Genomic DNA, 21,302 nt, shown 5'->3' on the forward strand with positions numbered 1-21,302 from the left:
CAACCCATTAGTCATAGTGCTTAAACTGATATAAAATAAGTTAGACATATTTACTTCATATTTGTTAGTGAATATTGTAGTAAGGTAATTTCCGATTTGTTAAACAAATTGACTTTCACTATGAACGTGACTTCAAATAGGTAAAAGAACATTGGGAAACCCTGTAATTATTTGCATGTACCCTTGTCACATCGGACCTTTGCATCCCACGAGGATGTGGGAGACATCTCCATGTGACTCGGTACGTTTGTTATCTCCAGGAATCCCAAAGAATATACCCCACACTATCGCCCACCTCAAAATCAACCAATGAAAAGGTTCCACACACTAGGTTGCGTGGCACTATTTCAGTCCCTCATGCTATCTCTTAACTCTATCTATCGTCGCCAGCTTTGATTAACTCTAAACTCCCCACCAGACTGCACCTGCCAGACCTGTTTGTGGATCATGCATACCAAAGGAAGTACAGAATGGTAAATGTTATTTTCTTCATTATATTTCACACATCAGACAATATTTCCGGTTAAATGGATTGGTTTAGCATAAGCACAACTCTGATCGAGGGATGACAGTGAATACACACATTTCAATTTGTTTCCCATAAATTATGAAACAAAAATGGAATTGTTACATACATTTAATATGTTTGTTTAAAACAAACATACTAGCAGTTATACAGGCTTTTAGAGGGACTTACTAAGGAACATTTCAAAATGTGAATCTGAGAGGAATAAACAGACACAGACAGTCATAGACTGCAGGATAGCAGGGTATTATAGTATTCATTCTTGCTTTTCAATAAATACACTGTTTTGTTCATACGTTCAGAGGGGGCCGATATCAGAACAACTTACAAGTCAGGTCACATGCTGCGCACTCAGTGAATACAAGAGGCTAAATTAGATTTGAATTGTAATGTTAAAATACCACTCAGGGGTTGACAATCTGTGGAACAATTGCTTTGAATATGTTTCCTCAGGTCAGGAGCCCCATGTCAAAAGAGCAGTGAGATCTCCTCACTTATTTCAGTTATTCCTTCTGTGCCTCGACGGATTTATTAGTTGGAATCATTCCTGTTTGATCATAATGAAGGAAAATGAAACTGTTCACTATATGGATTCGTTGCGTTGTAATAAGGTGTGCGCTTCTAATTTTATATTTATATATTGAGAGGTTGTGTCACTGATCTACACACAATACCCCATAATGTCAAAGTGGAAAAGTGTTTTTAGACAGTTTTACAAATTCATTAAAAACGAAAAGCTGAAATGTCTTGAGCCAATAAGTATTCAACCCCTTTGTTGTGGCAAGCCTAAATAAGTTTAGGAGTAAACATTTGCTTAACAAGTAACATAATAAGTTGCATGGACTCACTGTGTGTGCAATAATAGTGTTTAAGATTTTTGAATGACTACCTCATCTCTGTACTCCACACATACAATTACATATCTATAAGGTCCCTCAGTCGAGCAGTGAACTTCAAACACAGATTCAAGCACAAAGACCAGGAAGGTTTTTCAATGCCTCGCAAAGAAGGGCACCTATTGGTAGATTTGTCTAAAAAAAGCAGACATTGAAAATCCCTTTGAGCATGGTGAAGTTATTAATTACACTTTGGATGGTGTATCAATACACCCAGTCACTACAAAGATACAAGCATACTTCTGTAGAGGAAGGAAACCGCTCAGGGATTTCTCCATGAGGCCAATGGTGACTTTAAAACAGTTCCAGAGTTTAATGGCTGTGATAGGAGAAAGCTGAGGATGGATCAACAACCTTGTAGTTACTCCACAATACTAACCTAACTTACAGAGGGAAAAGAAGGATGCCTGTACATAATAAGAATATTCCAAAACATGCATCCTGTCTGCAACAAGGCACTAAAGTGATACTTAAAAAAATATTGCAAAGCAATTAACTTTTGTCCTGAATACAAAGTGTTATGTTTGAGGCAAATCCAATACAACACATTACTGAGTACGATTCTCCATATTTTCAAGCATAGTGGTGGCTGCATCATGTTGTGGGTATGCGTTTAATCGTTAACGACTGGGAGTTTTTCAAGATAAAAAAAGAAACGGAATGGAGCTAAGCACAGGCAAAATCCTAGAGGGGAAACCTGGTTCAGTTTGCTTTCCACCAGACACTGGGAGATGAATTCACCTTTCAGCAGGACGATAACCTAAAACATAAGGCCAAATCTACATTGGAGTTGCTTACCAAGAAGACAGTGAATGTTCCTGAGTGGCCGAGTTACAGATTTGACTTAAATCTACTTAAAAATCTATGGGAAGACCTGAAAATGGTTGTCTAGCAATGATCAACAACCAATTTTAATTTTGAAAAGAATAATCTTGCACAATCCAGGTGTTCAAAGCTCTTAGAGACTTACCCAGAAAGACTCACAGCTGTAATTGTTGCCAAATGTGCTTCTATAAAGTATTTACTTATGTAAATTAGATACTTCTGTTTGTAATTTTCAATAAATGTGCAAACATTTCTTAAAACATGTTTTCACTATGTCATTATGTGTCACGGATCCCCCCGGAACTGTCATTATGCACACCTGGTCCCTATTCCCATTTGATTAGTAATTGTGCAAGTGTGTCCTTTGTTCACCATTGTCCTGTCAATTATTGTTCCAATGTCCATTGGTTCCTGTGCTATGTTGTTTTAGCTTTAGTGCCACGTATATTGTGCAGATGATTACGGGTCTCGTCCCGTGTGATAATCATTATGCGATTGTGTATTTATTCGAGGTACTCGTCGCTCTTTTGTTTGGGTTTCTACCCTGTGTTTGTATACGTGTTTGTTTGGTCTTTGTCCCCTTGCCTGTCACGCCCTGACCATAGAGAGCCTTTTATTCTCTATGTTGGTTAGGGTGGGTAATCTAGGTTGTTTTATTTCTATGTTGGCCTGTGTATGGTTCCCAATCAGAGGCAGCCGTTTATCGTTGTCTCTGATTGGGGATCATATTTAGGCAGCCATTTCCCCACTGTGTTTTGTGGGATCTTGTTTTGTTTTTGTGTAGTTGCCTGTGAGCACTCCAGAACGTCACGTTTCATTTGTTCTTTATTGTGTTTTGTTGTTGTGCGGTTCACTTCAAATAAAATGTGGAACCGATTTCACGCTGCGCTTTGGTCTGAATGTTCTTACAATGATCATGACAGTGCCTTTACACGGCACGCTATAATTTGGGAATTAAAAACCCCTATTACGCATTCCTGCGCCTGTCTCCCGATCCCTTTATACCAACGTGACAATATGGGGTATTGTGTCCAGATGGGTGAGAAATATATTGAGTACATTTTGAATTCAGGCTGTAACACAAGAAAATGTGGAATATTTTCTGAAAGCACTGTAAACAAAGATCTAAGTAGATATGTTATCTCATCTTTCTTGCAACATTTTTAATGATAAACAATATTGTTCCTGGAAGGATACAGTCAGTATATTCTTTATCTATTGCAAGTGTGTTTTATTTCTATCTAACCAATTATAAAGTTGAGCTATACCTAACTCCATTGCCTAATTCAGTTAACTGCACAATTCAAAATTGACAGCTTGCCACTACCACCTAGGGACTTGTTCTAAAAGGGATATAGAAGGTGTTAGACAATATGGCAAAAAAAGAACATAGCCTATCAGAAGGTATGGTGGAACTGTTACCATATTGTTCATACCAAATCCTTTCATATCCATATTAAATGTTGAGTGGTAGGGACAAGGGGTTAATTTGGAATTAAGCATGTGTCTCTACATCAGGGGTAGGCAACCATGGAGACACGATCACGTCTCTTTTTTTATTTGTGGGAATGGTTGGGAACAGATTTCCAAAATTAAACACTTTTTTAGCTAAATTCCTGGTGATTTTACATTCTTTTTTTACCAAAAAGTTAAATCCCCCCACAAATCACATTTGCGGGCCGGTTTTGGCCCGTGGGCCATCTGTTGTCGATCCCTGCTCTACATGGTGTGTAGTCAGGCAGTATATTTAAAAATAATTACCTAAGTGTCATCTCTCCTAGCTGTTGCTCTTTTGAAGACTACAATCAGACGACAGAATGGCTTCTGAGCCGGACGAGACATAGGCCTAAGATCGCAGTGGTGTGCGGCTCCGGCCTGGGCCTGCTCGCCGATGGTGTTACCAACAAAGAGATCTTCCCTTACGCAGATATCCCCAACTTCCCCGTCAGCACAGGTGAGATGAAGTTGCTGTCACAAACGTATAATGTGTCATGATAATATTGATATGAGACTAATGACAGTATAATGTGGTCTCTACCCAGCAAACAGTGAACGTTCCTACAATGTTAAGATGAAGTTCCAATGGAGTCTTAATTTGGTTTACATCCAATGTTAGCATGAAAACTTCCTATGACTGTTTTTAAAATGTCCTGGCAAAACCTACTAACATTCTGGGAATTCAGAAGTAACCAGAAATTGTTTGCTAGGTATAAACTGTCAATCTATACTACCCCCCCCCCCAAACACACACACACACTTTGACAAATATAACAGGCAACGCCTCTCTGTAAACATCACCTCATCCCAATTAGCTTGTTCACTGATTCTCCCAAACATCAGGTGAACCTGTGTAGTGCTCTTAATTATGCCTGCACAGCAGAGGAATTTACATTTTCCCTCAATGATTCCATTGACACACCATTGCAGCTAAGTAGTTTATTATTTACTTGCTGAAATGCATTTGGGATTTCTGTGTGTCTTTGTCAAAATGTCACATGGAAAAACAAATCATAACCAGCTGGCGGGAAAATGAACCAAGAATGAATAACTACGCCCCATGAATAAAATATTATAACTAGAGTAAAAATAGGCCCTAATATCTGCCACATGGAATTCTTATTATGATCTCATGGACATATTTAAATATTCATCATGTGGAGGTGAATATAAAATGTCTGCATAAGCGCTCAAATGTTCACTTTCCTATTATTATTAGAGTAAGGTGGGTCTTTGCAGAAAAGCCATAGCCTCCTGTCTCGTAACCATCTTTTGTTGTGTCTTTGGACAACAATAGCATCATAAATAAACAAATGAGAAGCCTAGAAATAACATTATTTGATAATGTTGCCTTCATTAGACAGAGCTGACATTTTTTTTTAATTATCTTCAATTCAGGTTTGTTTTGTGTTGCAGTCTTTCCAATTAAATTCTAGTTAATTTAAGCTTGTCAGAGAGGAGCCCATTGAAAACACTAATCGATGTTCAGTGCAGCACTAGACTTCTCATTTTTTGGTAAATTAAATGGAGAGCATAATGATTGGCAAACATTCTAAATGAGTGTGATTTCAGACAATACTAATATTGGTGTTTGCCTGTGAACAGGTGCTATGCTGTGTGAACCTGTAACAGCAAACAAAAACAAAAAAAATTGGCCAATCCAATAACCTGTAAAAACAAAAGGGCCAGATTTAATCAAATCCACACAACATAACACATAGCAGTATCCAAATAAAGGCTTAGATAACCAGTACGATAGTGAATCCTTAGAAATACATTATTTGCTTGGTCACTCACACCAAATCTTTATAAAATTACATCCAGTTACCCTCATTAAAACAAGTTAATGCAGCAAAGGAATGGATTCTGAAGTAACTTCAATGGACAGAGTAATAACTGACACCATCCTCCCCCTAAACTTCCCTCTGCCATCCATCAACCTCTGACGGAGGAGAAGAAAGTCACTTCTCTAAACAGTGTTGTAATCATTCAGGTCCTATCTCACGATGCAGCACTTTTCAACAAATCGCCTCTGACAAAACTCAGGGTGAAATTAACATAATCTCCACACCACCGAACACAACTCTGCTGTAGTCTGAGAAGGGTACTAAACAGACCACTACAGTTGACATTTGACAGTGGATGACTACAACTTTGCTGTAGTCTCAGAAGGGTACTAAACAGACCACTACAGTTGACATTTGACAGTGGATGACTACAACTCTGCTGTAGTCTCAGAAGGGTACTAAACAGACCACTACAGTTGACATTTGACAGCGGATGACTACAACTCTGCTGTAGTCTCAGAAGGGTACTAAACAGACCACTACAGTTGACATTTGACAGCGGATGACTTACACTTTTATTTCAATAGCACTGATACTGTTCCAACACTGCATGCTCTCCTGAGTACTACAGTGCATTCGGAAAGTATTAAGAACCCTTGACTTTTTCCACATTTTGTTACGTTAAGGCCTTATTCTAAAATTAATTAAATAAAATGTTTTCCTCATCAATCTACACACAATATCCCATAACGACAAAGCGAAAACTGGTTTTTAGACATTTTTGCAAATGTATTCAAAATAAAACAACAGATACCTTATTTACATAAGTACTCAGACCTATTGCTATGAGATTCAAAATTGAGCTCCGGTGCATCCTGTTTCCATTGATCATCCTTGAGATGTTTCTACAACTTGATTGGAGTCCACCTGTGGTAAATTCAATTGATTGGACATGATTTGGAAAGGTCCCACAGTTGACAGTGCATGTCAGAGCAAAAACCAAGCCATGAGGTTGAAGGAATTGCCCGTAGAGCTCAGAGGCAGGATTGTGTCGAGGCACAGATCTGGGGAAGGGTACCAAAAAATGTCTGCAGCATTGAAGGTCCCCAAGAACACAGTGGCCTTCATCAAGACTCTTCCTAGAGCTGGCTGCCTAGCCAAACTGAGCAATCGGGGGAGAAGGGCCTTGGTCAGGGAGGTGACCAAGAACCCGATGGTCACTCTGACAGAGCTCCAGAGTTCCTCCGTGGAAATGGGACAACATTCCAGAAGGACAACCATCTCTGCAGCACTCCACCAATCAGGCCTTTATGGTAGAGTGGCCAGACGGAAGCCACTCCTCACTAAAAGGCACATGACAGCCCACTTGGAGTTTGCCAAAAGGCACCTAAAGGACTCTCAGACCATGAGGAACAAGATTCTCTGGTCTGATGAAACCAAGATTGAACTCTTTGGCCTGAATGCCAAGTATCATGTCTGGAGGAAACCTGGCACCATCCCTACGGTGAAGCACAGTGGTGGCAGCATCATGCTGCAGGGATGTTTTTCAGCGGCAGGGACTGGGAGACTAGTCAGGATCGAGGGAAAGATGAACGGTGCAAAGTACAGAGAGATCCTGCACCAGAGCGCTCAGGACCTCAGACTGGGGTGAAAGTTCACCTTACAACAGAACAATGACCCTAAGCACACAGCCAAGACAATGCAGGAGTGGCTTCAGGACAAGGCTCTGAATGTCCTTGAGTGGCCCAGCCAGAGCCCAGACTTGAACCCGATAGAACATCTCTGGCGAGACCTGAAAATAGCTGTGGAGCGACGCTCCCCATCCAATCTTGACAGGATCTGCAGAGAACAATGGGAGAAACTCCCCAAATATAGATGTGCCAAGCTTGTAGCGTCATACCCAAGAAGACTTGAGGCTGTAATCGCTGCCAAGGGTGCTTCAACAAAGTACTGAGTGAAGGGTCTGACTACTTATGTGATATTTAAGTTATATTTGTAATAAATTTGCAAAAATGTCAAAATATGTTTTTGATTTGTTATTATGGGGTATTGTGTGTTGAGTGATTAGGGGGGGAAAACAATTGAATCAATTTTAGAATAAGGCTGTAACATCAAGGGGTCTGAATTCTTTCCGAATGCACTTTATATAGTCTACGTCAGATTATAAACCGGGTGGTTTGAGCCATGGATGCTGATTGTCTGAAAGCTGTGGTATTTTTAAGCAATAAGGCATGGGGGAGTGTGGTATATGGCCAACATACCACAGCTAAGGGCTCTTCTTACGCACGACGCATCGCGGAGTGCCTGGAGACAGTCCTTAGCCGTGGTATATTGGCCATATATCACAAACCCCCGAGGTGCCATATTTCTTTTATAAACTGATTACCAACGTAATTAGAGCAGAAGATTACATACACTCAATTAGTATTTGGTAGCATTGCCTTTAAATTTTTTAACTTGGGTCAAACGTTTCGGGTAGCCTTCAACAAGCTTTCCACAATAAATTGGGTGAATTATGTGGACTTGCCAAAACTATAATTTGTTAACAAGAAATTTGTGGCGTGGTTGAAAAACGAGTTTTAATGACTACAACCAAAGTGTATGTAAACGTCCGACTTCAACTGTAGGTCCCATTGTATGTACAGTTGAAGTCGGAAGTTTACATACACTTAGGTTGGAGTCATTAAAACTCATTTTTCAACCACTCCATAAATTTCTTGTTAACAAATTATAGTTTTGGCAAGTCGGTTAGGACATCTACTTTGTGCATGACACAAGTAAGTTTTCCAGCAATTGTTTACAGACAGGTTATTTCACTTATAATTCACTGTATCACAATTCCAGTAGGTCAGAACATTAAGTTGACTGTGCCTTTAAACAGCTTGGTGAATTCAATAAAATGATGTCATGGCTTTAGAAGCTTCTGATAGGCTAATTGACATCATTTCAGTCAATTGGAGGTGTACCTGTGGATGTATTTCAAGGCCTACCTTCAAACTCAGTGCCTCTTTGCTTGACATCATGGGAAAATCAAAAGAAATCAGCCAAGACCTCAGAAAAACATTTGTAGACCTCCACAAGTCTGGTTCATCCTTGGGAGCAATTTCCAAACGCCTGAAGGTACCACGTTCATCTGTACAAACAATAGTACGCAAGTATAAACACCATGGGACCTTGCTGCCGTCATACCGCTCAGGAAGGAGACGCGTTCTGTCTCCTAGAGATGAACATACTTTGGTGCGAAAAGTGCAAATCAATCCCAGAACAACAGCAAAGGACCTTGTGAAGTTGCTGGAGGAAACGGGTACAAAAGTATCTATATCCACAGTAAAACGAGTCCTATATCAACATAACCTGAAAGGCCGCTCAGCAAGGAAGAAGTCGCTGCTCCAAAACCGCCATAAAAAAGACAGATTACGGTTTGCAACTGCACATGGGGACAAAGATCGTACTTTTTGGAGAAATGTCCTCTGGTCTGATGAAACAAAAATAGAACTGTTTGGCCATAATGACCATCGTTATGTTTGGAGGAAAAAGGGGGAGGCTTGCAAGCTGAAGAACACCATCCCAACCGTGAAGCATGGGGGTGGCAGCATCATGTTGAGGGGGTGCTTTGCTGTAGGAGGGACTGGTGAACTTCACAAAATAGATGCCATCATGAGGAAAGACAATTATGTGGATATATTTAAGCAACATCTCAAGACATCAGTCAGAAAGTTAAAGCTTGGTCACAAATGGGTCTTCCAAATGGACAATGACCACAAGCATACTTCCAAAGTTGTGGCAAAATGGCTTAAGGACAACAAAGTCAAGGTATTGGAGTGGCCATCACAAAGCCCTGACCTCAATCCTATAGAACATTTGTGGGCAGAACTGAAAAAGTGTATCTTCGAGCAAGGAGGACTACAAACCTGACTCAGTTACACCAGCTCTGTCAGGAGGAATGGGCCAGAATTCACCCAACTTATTGTGGGAAGCTTGTGGAAGGCTACCCAAAAATTTTGACCCAATTTAAAGGCAATGCTACCAAATACTAATTGAGTGTATGTAAACTTCTGACTCACTGGGAATGTGATGAAAGAATAAAAGCTGAAATAAATCATTCTCTTTACTATTATTCTGACATTTCACATTCTTAAAATAAAGTGGTGATCCTAACTGACCTAAGACAAGGGAATTTTTACTAAGATTAAATGTCAGGAATTGTGAAAAACTGAGTTTAAATGTATTTGGCTAAGGTGTATGTAAACGTCCGACTTCAACTGTATGTACATGCAGAGAGTATTTCAATACAGCAGTAGTATTTGACTTCTATTGGACTCTCTCATGCTTGGAGTATGAACAACACAAATCGGACATCTTCTGTGAAATTAAACATGAATGAATGAATGAAATTCACCGTTTTTATTTTCTAACCCTACTTGAAACATGCTGTATCACTAACCTCCCATGACAGAATATTCTTGTGTTCTGTGTCCTTCGCAGTCCCGGGTCATGAGGGGTGTCTGGTGTTTGGTATTCTAAAAGGCAAATCCTGCGTCTTCATGCAAGGCAGATTCCATCTGTACGAGGGCTATTCACTCTGTAAGGTAAGACCAAATACAGATTCTGACCGATGAACAGGTAATAATATATGCCATTTAGTAGATGCTTTGATTCAAAGTGACTTACAGTCATGCGGGCATACATTTTACATATATGGGTGGTCCCAGGAATCAAACCCACTACCCTGACATTACAATATTCATGCTCTTCCAACTGAGCTTCAAACTGAGCTACGAAGGACCCCATACATTTAGAGACTCCCAGTACCATGACGAAGACTATATCTATATTATTTTGGTATAGGCCATATTTAAACATCCAACATTAAGACATTTGCTTTACACTACTAGTCTTTCTACTCTTTTACCTTGCTGCTCCACCCTTTCCTTTGAGATCAGGGAAACATAACATCAGATTATTTTAACCATCAATATCCCTAGCCTCCATGGATTCAACCCAGTCCCTGCTCATCTATAACCCTTACACATTCCCGCTACGGCGACACCGGATGTTTTGAAATATTCATCACCAGTGTGTGCGCTTTGCTTATATTAGCCATCATAAAGAAGGAAAAGAGTGAAACAAAATGGGTCCTTTCCTTTGGAACGCTATGCTAAAAACTCTCCACTGTGGCTCAACAAGGTCATGTTAACTGAAGGAAAACTCCTCCTATTTGTATAACAGAGAGGGGCTGGCATCTCTGGCCTTGGCCCATTAACTTTATCTGTCACAATCAGGAAAGTGGGAGGCAGGAAGACGATTGCTGAAACCAGCCTGGGAACTGCTGACTCTGCACAAGGCTGTATATTTTAACAAACAAAGTTTAGGACAGGGTCGCCACTGATCTGGGCCCTGTTTCTTAAAAATATCCCTGGCAGTAATGAGGTCATTGTTGGGTCATTCGGTGTGAATTGAACAAAATGTCAATGAAGTGTAGTATTTTTCAGAAACTAGTACAAAGAAGTGTCATTTAAGAATGAAGCCATTTTCTCAAACAGCTTGTAAGGTTGTTGGGCCAAATGTTGAGTGGATGAGAGGTATGTACGTGTTGTGACGCTTGTCTTATTTGTATATAAAAGTATTTCAAAGCAGCAACTTTCTATATGTAGGTTTTTGCTTGGTCGCGATTTACAGCCCCAATCAACCAGTCAATCAGCTGTAGCACTGCATATTTATGATGTCACTCCAGAGTTAAATGAGTCCTTTCCTTCCACTAAGCTGGTTAAACACACACTGGTTAAGACAGCATAAATGCAACCCTCTCTAGACCCTCTAGACCTCCAAGACACTCTATACCCCCTAGACCCTTGGTAAATGGCTAAGGAATCTTCTGTTGTCCGGAGTGGCGAGGGAAATTCTCAGAGCAATTACGACGTTGACAACATAACATGAGTCAACCATCATGGCTGCCGGACACCGGCACATAAGTGAAGCACAGGCTTTTTGGCTTTCACTTAGGGTCACCACATTATACCTGTCAATCAATAGCACTAGTAAATAGCACATTACTCATTCTCATCCTTTGATTCTGACGAGTCCAGACAATAATTTGTTCCTATTGACCTAGATTGCATTGAACGGCGAAAGTATAGACATATTGTATAACAGTCTATGAGAACAGCCGGAGACAGTCTAAAGATGTGTAATTATGATGAGATATTGAAGCGCCATTTCTACCTCCCAGGTGCTAGACAGTAGACATGTCATCATGTTCTCATTGACTGTGACCACAGAGGAGGGCTTAGGTTGCAGCCTCGCCATTGGACAGAAGTATCTTACACCGCAAGAGGCTTTGGTGACAGTTTATAGGGAGACAGAGAGAACAACAGACTAAATGATGCCCTCTAGATCAATGTCTTATCACCTATGGGCTGTTTCTCAATTCTGACCTCCACAATATTGTTTTCACTTGTCAATTCTCTTCAGATCAGAGTAGATGTAGGATAGGACCCAAAGGAGAGGAAGTAACTTTACACTGCTGAGATGCAGCCCATAGGTGAGCACTGTCACAGTTAGGGTTGCAAAGGGACGGTATATTACTGGAAACTTTAGAAGTTTACCATTAAACTATCATAATTTTAGTCTCTTTTAAGGATTTTATGTAATCTGTCACAAGACATCTAGTGGCACGTTTGGGTACTTCAGATTATCACAGGTGTCTGTAACAAACTCTGGCCCTCTGTTTGGCCTTGTCACATAATATGGTTTTACAATTTAAAAACAATTGAATGACAAATCTGTAAAACATTATCCTATATATAAACCATGAACTTAGTGTCCCGTGTGGCTCAGTTGGTAAAGCATGGGTTGTGGGTTCGATTCCCATGGGGGACCATTATGAAAATCTATTACTGTAAGTTGCTATAAGAGGGTTTTAGCATGAAATATAATTAAAAAATGTTTTTACAAACTTTTATTTATTTTATTATGTCAATATGTATTTGTTGTCAATGTTTTGCCGTCAAGCTGGTTGCAGTTGTGAAAAAAGTAAATAGTTGCAGAGTTAATTGAAAATAATACCATTGTTGATTAGATGCTTTTTTCACTCAATCAGCTATTTTCTCTTGAACCAAATGGTCTATCTACTAGAAACTCATGGACAATATGGACACAGATATAATAAATTAATAATTTATATGAATTTGTTTTGTTATTCAAATATAAATTACCAAAGTTCCAGTAGATTGCCATAGATTTTCTGTTAATTAACAAATTACAGAACATTTCAGTAAATTACCGGTATCTTTGCAACCCTACTCATGATAGATAGGAAACCTATCTTGAGGGCTGACTGAACATGCAGCAAAACGTGTAAGGTGTTAGAGAAGAACAGGTGTGATTACAGTGGATGTTGGATCGCTTTCCTATGGCTCAGTACACCAGACAAAGCGACAAATCGATTTCTGCTAAATTTACCCCAGCACATGCAACCGATACAGCTGTGGTTTCAGCCTGCCATCTGCCCACTGTCCGTCTTTCTCCCTGTCCCTTTCTCTCATTCTCTCCCTTCTTTTCTCTCTCTCTTTCTTAATTTCTGTTTCCCCCACCACCACCACCACACAATCTCACACTCTCTACTCTCGTCTCCACACACCTCTCCATGTCTTCCCTGTTCTGCTCACTTTCTTTCCCAACATTATCGGACAGCAGTCCAGTATGTGTGACAGGGACACCAGGGTGTCCATACACTCCATCAGCCCAGGGACACATCCATGAGTCATTGTATCTGACACTTCCGACACCAACATCGCACCACTCTCACAAGAGTTATGTAAAGACAAAAGAAATACAGAGAAGTTGAAGCTAGCACTCAGTCAATATCTAGAAGGCATGGTGATGCTACTAGTTTGTTACTAATTTCCATACACTTTATTTTATGATACACTTTGTTCCATGGGTTTTGACATCAAGTGCTTGGTACATAGCAGAAAAGGAATATGGTTTTGCTTTGTTGAATGACACTCACACAAGTGCTCTCTCCCTCCCTCCCCCCTGATTTGCAATCAGGGTGTGAGCTGTTATCTCTCTCATCTCAGTGTGTCGGTAGGAGATGCATGGCAAGGTTAATTAGCTGGCTTGCTTCGTTAGCCCTCCCTGATCTCCTCTCCCTCTGTGAGTGGTGCCTTTAATACAAACTGCTAGCATGCAGCTGGAGTTAGCCTTGGCGCTAGTTCTGTATTGTATAGTGGCTGTTATTGGAGCATGATGAGTGTTATTGGCATGCATGTTTAATTAAGATAAACATGTATACACATCAAAAAAATCACATATCCTATGCCACACACAAATATACATGCAGGTGAGGTAAGGAAAGACATGGAGGAAGGGAGGGAGGGAGGCTTGAAAGGTGATCTGGCATTGAAATATACTGCTCCAAAAAATAAAGGGAACACTAAAATAACACATCCTAGATCTGAATGAATGAAATAATCTTATTAAATACTTTTTTCTTTACATAGTTGAATGTGCTGACAACAAAATCACACAAAAATAATCAATGGAAATCCAATTTATCAACCCATGGAGGTCTGGATTTGGAGTCACACTCAAAATTAAAGTGGAAAACCACACTACAGGCTGATCCAACTTTGATGTAATGTCCTTAAAACAAGTCAAAATGAGGCTCAGTAGTGTATGTGGCCTCCACGTGCCTGTATGACCTCCCTACAACGCCTGGGCATGCTCCTGATGAGGTGGCGGATGGTCTCCTGAGGGATCTCCTCCCAGACCTGGACTAAAGCATCCGCCAACTCCTGGACAGTCTGTGGTGCAACGTGGCGTTGGTGGATGGAGCAAGACATGATGTCCCAAATGTGCTCAATTGGATTCAGGTCTGGGGAATGGGCGGGCCAGTCCATAGCATCAATGCCTTTCTCTTGCAGGAACTGCTGACACACTCCAGCCACATGAGGTCTAGCATTGTCTTGCATTAGGAGGAACCCAGGGCCAACCGCACCAGCATATGGTCTCACAAGGGGTCTGAGGATCTCATCTCGGTACCTAATGGCAGTCAGGCTACCTCTGGCGAGCACATGGAGGGCTGTGCGGCCCCGCAAAGAAATGCCACCCCACACCATGACTGACCCACCGCAAAACCGGTCATGCTGGAGGATGTTGCCGGCAGCAGAACGTTCTCCACGGCGTCTCCAGACTCTGTCACGTCTGTCACATGTGCTCAGTGTGAACCTGCTTTCATCTGTGAAGAGCACAGGGCGCCAGTGGCGAATTTGCCAATCTTGGTGTTCTCTGGCAAATGCCAAACGTCCTGCACGGTGTTGGGCTGTAAGCACAACCCCCACCTGTGGACGTCGGGCCCTCATACAACCCTCATGGAGTCTGTTTCTGACCGTTTGAGCAGACACATGCACATTTGTGGCCTGCTGGAGGTCAGTTTGCAGGGCTCTGACAGTGCTCCTCCTGCTCCTTCTTGCACAAAGGCGGAGGTAGCGGTCCTGCTGCTGGGTTGTTGCCCTCCTACGGCCTCCTCCACGTCTCCTGATGTACTGGCCTGTCTCCTGGTAGCGCCTCCATGCTCTGGACACTACGCTGACAGACACAGCAAACCTTCTTGCCACAGCTCGCATTGATGTGCCATCCTGGATGAGCTGCACTACCTGAGCCACTTGTGTGGGTTGTAGACTCCGTCTCATGCTACCACTAGAGTGAAAGCACCGCCAGCATTCAAAAGTGACCAAAACATCAGCCAGGAAGCATAAGAACTGAGAAGTGGTCTGTGGTCACCACCTGCCGAACCACTCCTTTATTGGGGGTGTCTTGCTAATTGCCTATAATTTCCACCTGTTGTCTATTCCATTTGCACAACAGCATGTGAAATGTATTGTCAATCAGTGTTGCTTCCTAAGTGGACAGTTTGATTTCATAGAAGTGTGATTGACTTGGAGTTACATTGTGTTGTTTAAGTGTTCCCTTTATTTTTTTGAGCAGTGTATATTCACCAATTGCCACTCCTAGCTTGCAAACTGACAGAAATGTGCATTTTCATGAGTCACTGTACACTCCACACACACGCACACACATGCACACGCAAACCATGTTTATGGATGTTGCACTAGTGGTGCCGTGTGTATGTGTCTGTGTCTGTCAGTGGTCTGACTTACAAATGTAGGATCTTAATTTGAGCCAGTTTTCTACAGCAGGAAAATAATGCTGCAGCAACATGTGAATTCATATGTGGATTATAATTCATGCAAAGAGCAAAAATTGGACAGCACTCTGGTGAATAAACTTAAATGAACATATGTTTATTGCCGCACTCAAATACACTACAAGTTTACCATTTCTTGCATTTCAGGAAAGTTCTCTTGCAACAAGATCCTACATCTGACCCTATTGGGCATTTCTATATCAAGAGAAGTGTGTGTGTGACAGAGTTACAAGTCATGGCTGCATGCTTCTGGCAGATTGTATGCACATCTTGTGTATTACTGGTGCTGGAGATGACCAAGGATGGTCCAAGAGTTGTCAGAGAATAATACAAACATTTTATGTCTCATTTCTCCTCTTCCCCTTAATGGTACAGTAAAGTGTTGGTAGCATTCTCTTCACCTCTCTCGTCCTTTCCTCTCTTCTATATTTATCACTCCCTCCCTTTCTCTAACTCCCTTTTCCTGTTCACTCGTCCACTCCTTTCTCCTCCCCTCCTCTATACTCATATAATTCTCTTGTTCTCTCTCTCTGACTCTCTCCCCACCTATATTTCTCTCCTCTCCCTCTCCATCCCCCCCTCTTCTCCCCCAGGTCACATTCCCGGTGCGGATCTTCAAGCTGTTGGGCGTGGAGACCCTCATTGTGACTAACGCCTCAGGGGGCCTGTGTCCGGACTTCAAAGTGGGCGACATCATGCTCATTAAGGACCACATTAACCTGCCAGGCTTCGCCGGCCAGCACCCTCTGTGCGGCCCCAATGACGAACGGTACAACCAGAGACAGGGAGACAGAAAGATTGAGGGAAGAAAGGGGAGACAGGGGTAGCGAGGGGAGGTAGGGAGAGAGGGAGAGGGGTGTGGGAAGGCACATCACCCACTGTGCAGCTACAATGATGAACGATACAGGCAGAGAGATGGAGAGAGGCAGGGAAGAGGGACAGGGAGAGGGGTGGGGGGAATGGGCGGAGGAGAGTGGAAGTGATGGAGGGAGAGTCAAGGAGAGAGAGTGAAAAATGTAGTATAGTCTGAAGCACAAAGGTGGGAGGAGAGATGGAAAGAGAGAGAGTTGCAGTCAGTGAGAGAACTGAAATAATCCCAGAGAGAGGAAACACGGCGAGGGAGAGGGGAAGAAATACATACTCTTCAAGTAATCTATCTAGCTCACTAGGTTACATGGAACCTGTAATACATATTTTCCCTTTACAGCTAGGAGGTTGTAGATTAATGACAAATATACTGTATGTTGACTAGTAAAGGGATTTCCAAGCATTGTGCTCAGAGAGCTACAGGTAACTACCAAAATAATGGAAACACTTGAGTAAATGAGGAATACAAAGTATATTGAAAGCAGGTGCTTCCACCCAGGTGTGGTTCCTGAGTTAATTAAGCAATTAACATCCCATCATGCTTAGGGTCATGTATAAAAATGCTGGGAAGGCTATTATTTTGGCTACCTTGGCTCTGTTCCAACAGGATGACAATGCCCCCATCCGCCGGGCACGATTGGTCGGTCACTGAATGGTTTGATGATCATGAAAGCGATGTAATGGCGGTCTCAGTCACCAGATCTCAACGAGACAGTGTTTTCCACCACCATCAACAAAACACCAAATGATGGAATTTCTCGTGGAAGAATGGTGTCGCAACCCTCCAATAGAGTTCCAGACATTTGTAAAATCTATTTCAAGGTGCCTTGAAGTTGTTCTGGCTCGTGGTGGCCCAATGCCCTATTAAGACACTTTATGTTGGTGTTGCCTTTGTTGGCAGTTGCCTGTATTCTCTGTATACTATCATTATACTGTATTATATTACAGTATTATTCATATTATTAATAGTAGCAGATTCTTGGTAGATTAGGAGAGATGCATTGCAATAGTATTTGCTCCATATGTCCCATCGATAAGGCAGTATTGATTGACTGTGCTCTGCTCCAGGTTTGGGATCCGGTTCCCCTGCATGTCAGATGCCTACAGTAAGGACCTGAGGAAGCTAGCTCTGGATATCAGTCATGAGCTGGACTATACCAACTTTGTGCGGGAAGGGGTGTACTGCATGGTGAGCGGGCCCAACTTCGAGACCATCGCTGAAGCACGCATGTTGCAGGTCTTGGGGTGCGACTCTGTGGGTGAGTGGAGACAACACAGGCCTACCGGCTACAACCACGAACGGGTTTTCATCACCAGAACTGGCTATGACTTGAGCAACAAATTACAGTTAATGTTAGGAAATGGTTCAATTTAAGTTTAAAGGAGCAATAGCTAGATATTTAATACAACTTGTGTTTCAAAATGCTGTATCAAGATCAAGCATCTACTCAGGAAGGGGATGTTTTGTCAGAGAGCCAAGTGACCACCAGCCACAACATGGTTTAACAACGATATAAACACAGACGAGGCTTGCTCACTCTCCTTTTCCCCTTTTTAGTTCATTAACACTGCTCTAATTGGACTTCCCTCGTAAAAACACCCACGCTGGGCTCGTTAATAAATGATGGTGCTAGCTCTGCTAACAGAGCCGACTCATGCTAATTAGCTTAGCGATTAGGTCAACAGATAGACCAACAGGCTGCTACATGCTGTGGCGCTAATTGGTCTGATGATTTGATCCAGGATCAAAATACAACACAAACAAATATCTGTAACAATGTACAGTGGGCAGAACAAACGAATGACATCTTTCATTATCCACTCCCCCTAAGAACATGTATTTTGCCGACTTGTTACCTTAAGAGCTTGTTGTTGTTGTTGCCAAGCGATGACAAAGCAAAGCCATTTTGGTTCCTTGTTTTGGTGACCTATTGAGTTATTACTCCTGTGAGTGTAGTATTCTTTAATGTGAGAGTCCAATTCAGGTCTGCCAATCCATCATTTTTTATGTGGTGTTTTTTCTTTACCATGCTTGAGTTTCAGCTTAGTGGAGGCTGTGTTTGAGTGAGTGAGACCTTTGGCTTAATAAGTGTTTTTAATTCATATGCTTTTTGGTTATGCCTGTAAAACATGTTTTGTCGTTGCATTCGTACAGTATGTGCCTGTGTAAGTTGTATCCATGTTTATAGCATGGTTTTAATGATATGTGAGATCTGGCCTGTGTTCCCATTAAATACTAACATGGGAATGGGACCAAATCTCAGGGAATGGGGCCAAATCTCAGGGAATGGGACCAAATCTCAGGGAATGGGGCCAAATCTCAGGGAATGGGGCCAAATCTCAGGGAATGGGACCAAAGCTCAGGGAACGGGACCAAAGCTCAGGGAACGGGACCAAAGCACAGGGAACGGGACCAAAGCTCAGGGAACGGGACCAAAGCTCAGGGAACGGGACCAAAGCTCAGGGAACGGGACCAAAGCTCAGGGAACGGGACCAAAGCTCAGGGAACGGGACCAAAGCTCAGGGAACGGGACCAAAGCTCAGGGAACGGGACCAAAGCTCAGGGAACGGGACCAAAGCTCAGGGAACGGGACCAAAGCTCAGGGAACGGGACCAAAGCTCAGGGAACGAGACCAAAGCTCACGGAATGAGACCAAAGCTCAGGGGGCAGTACACGGAGGGGGTTATTAATGATGCTGAATAGTATAACCACCTCTCTACACACACAAACACACAACCATGACCCAGTGCCACCCACAACCCCTGTTGGATATTTTGCCATTTTCTCTCTGCCCCTCCCCTCCCACCCCTCTCTCGCTCTCCATCCCCATGAACCTGTCAACCTCCGCTCCTGTCCCCATCTGCACTCCCCACCCCCTTTCCTCTTCCCCATAGGCATGAGTACGGTCCCAGAGGTAACAGTGGCCAAACACTGTGGCCTGAGGGTCTTTGGTCTCTCACTCATCACAAACAAGGTATTGATTGACTTCTCTTATTGCTGTATATCATTTGATGTACCTTATCTGCACACACTGTGAAAAGCTCAGCATTGTCTATTCTATCATCTGTTGAGTAGTTATTGAGTATAGGTACCGGAGCATCTTAATGTATTCTTATTATCATTGTGAAGGTCTCCCTGGACTACAGCCGCGAGGAGAAGGTGAACCATGAGGAGGTCCTGGAGATCAGCAAGATGAGGGCGGAGCATCTGCAGATGATGCTCAACACACTTATCGCCCGCTCCCACCAGCTGGACGAGGGCATCAATGTCAACTGAAGGAGAAAGGGGGATGGAGAAAGAGACAGAGAGACATACTCTAATGTTGAAGCACACTCTCTCTCTCCGCCCACAGACACACACAGAAACACAGACATGTACACACACATGTGCACACTTGCATATCATTCACTGTGAATCTTTACAATAATCAACCATCCATGATGAAAGAATTTAGTACATTTTCTAGTTTAATAAAATGTTCTAAAGTTGTTGTTTTTTTACACAAGAACCAGTCTGTTAAAAAATGTAAATGCTTATTTGATGATAGAGCACTGATATGAGAATATGTAATGATATGAAATGTAATGAATATGTAATTATTTGATGATAGAGCACTAATATGAGAATATGTAATGATCCTATTTAACATCAGCTGAAGGGCTGCCACTACCAGTTGTACAACTGAACACCTTCAACTGAAATGTGTCTTCTGCATTTAACCCAACCTAGGTATCCCCCTTACCTGAGGAAATTCAGAGAGAGAGAGATTATACATTCATTCCACAAAATGTTTTTCTCCCAAAAATAAATGTGAAAAACCTCCAACCAGAAAATAGCATTTAATAACAAATAGTGGGGAAAAAAATATGCAACTGAACTAATGTACAGATGATGGTGCTTTTCTCTTCAAATTCCTCTTGCTATTCAGAGCTAGTGACAGAAAAAACATGTCCTGTATTAATATAATTATACAGTGTTCTTTTTTGTTATCCCCTCACTGTTTAGAACGAGAATCAAACTATTATTTCTGTGCTTCATTGTTTTTACCACACAACACGAGTCTGTTTCATAGAGTTGATGAAAAAACTATTTCCATGCTAAACAATTACAGTGTTACGAATTAGTTTGACTGTAATAACAATGAGAGCTCATGTAGAAATAATATGTTTCTTGTAAGAATTTACACAGCAACAGAAACAATTTATAGAAAAACGTGGTATCTTGCCAAAGCAAATACTCTGTTCAATGCCTTGCCTTACAGTAAATCGAAGTGCATTCATCTATAAAGAAAACACTGCCATCTTTCACAGGGCTCCTCAGCCAATATGGTGCAGTGGTACCTTCTCCACTGTAACGATAAGCTTGGAGAACACTGATGTGTTCATAACAAGGTTTTCCCATTGTAAATATTTAGATACATATATAAATAAACATACAGTAGATATAGATCATAGACAGACTTTAAGTGTGTTTATTTGTGTCTGTGTGTGTTCGTCAGTGCATGCATGTGTGTGAATATTGTGGCGGCAGGTAGACTAGGGGTTAAGAGTGTTGGGCCAGTAACTGAAAGGCCTCTGGTTTGAATACCCGAGCTGACAAGGTGAAAAATCTATTGTCGTGCCCTTGAGCAAGGCAATTAATCCTAATTGCTCCTATAAATTGTTCTGAATTAGAGCGTCTGCTAAATAACTAA

General features: G+C 41.8%; 1 protein-coding gene across 2 annotated transcripts; it reads left to right on the plus strand.

Moving 5' to 3' along the window:
- Window positions 1-209: 209 nt before the first annotated feature.
- Window positions 210-21,062, plus strand: pnp4b (purine nucleoside phosphorylase 4b). 2 transcript variants are annotated; one of them, XM_014201177.3, is made up of 7 exons: window positions 210-473; window positions 4,029-4,201; window positions 10,017-10,120; window positions 16,335-16,510; window positions 17,677-17,867; window positions 19,504-19,583; window positions 19,739-21,062. In XM_014201177.3, exons 1-7 carry the CDS (start codon window positions 448-450, stop codon window positions 19,883-19,885), a joined length of 897 nt encoding a protein of 298 aa, XP_014056652.1. In that variant the 5' UTR covers window positions 210-447; the 3' UTR covers window positions 19,886-21,062. The 2 variants fall into 2 exon arrangements, with proteins under 2 accessions (XP_014056652.1, XP_045574439.1); XM_045718483.2 differs by having other exon boundaries at window positions 335-473; window positions 4,014-4,201.
- Window positions 21,063-21,302: the final 240 nt, after the last annotated feature.

Source organism: Salmo salar, chromosome 05, assembly GCF_965601325.2.
Source record: "Salmo salar chromosome 05, fSalSal1, whole genome shotgun sequence".
Lineage (NCBI taxonomy): Eukaryota > Metazoa > Chordata > Actinopteri > Salmoniformes > Salmonidae > Salmo > Salmo salar.

Coding starts and splice junctions, on each gene's coding strand:
- pnp4b (XM_045718483.2), top strand. CDS start 448: ATGCATACCAAAGGAAGTACAGAATG. Junction 10,121..16,334: donor AGGGCTATTCACTCTGTAAG/GTAAGACCAAAT, acceptor CTTCTCCCCCAG/GTCACATTCCCGGTGCGGAT. Junction 19,584..19,738: donor TCTCACTCATCACAAACAAG/GTATTGATTGAC, acceptor ATCATTGTGAAG/GTCTCCCTGGACTACAGCCG.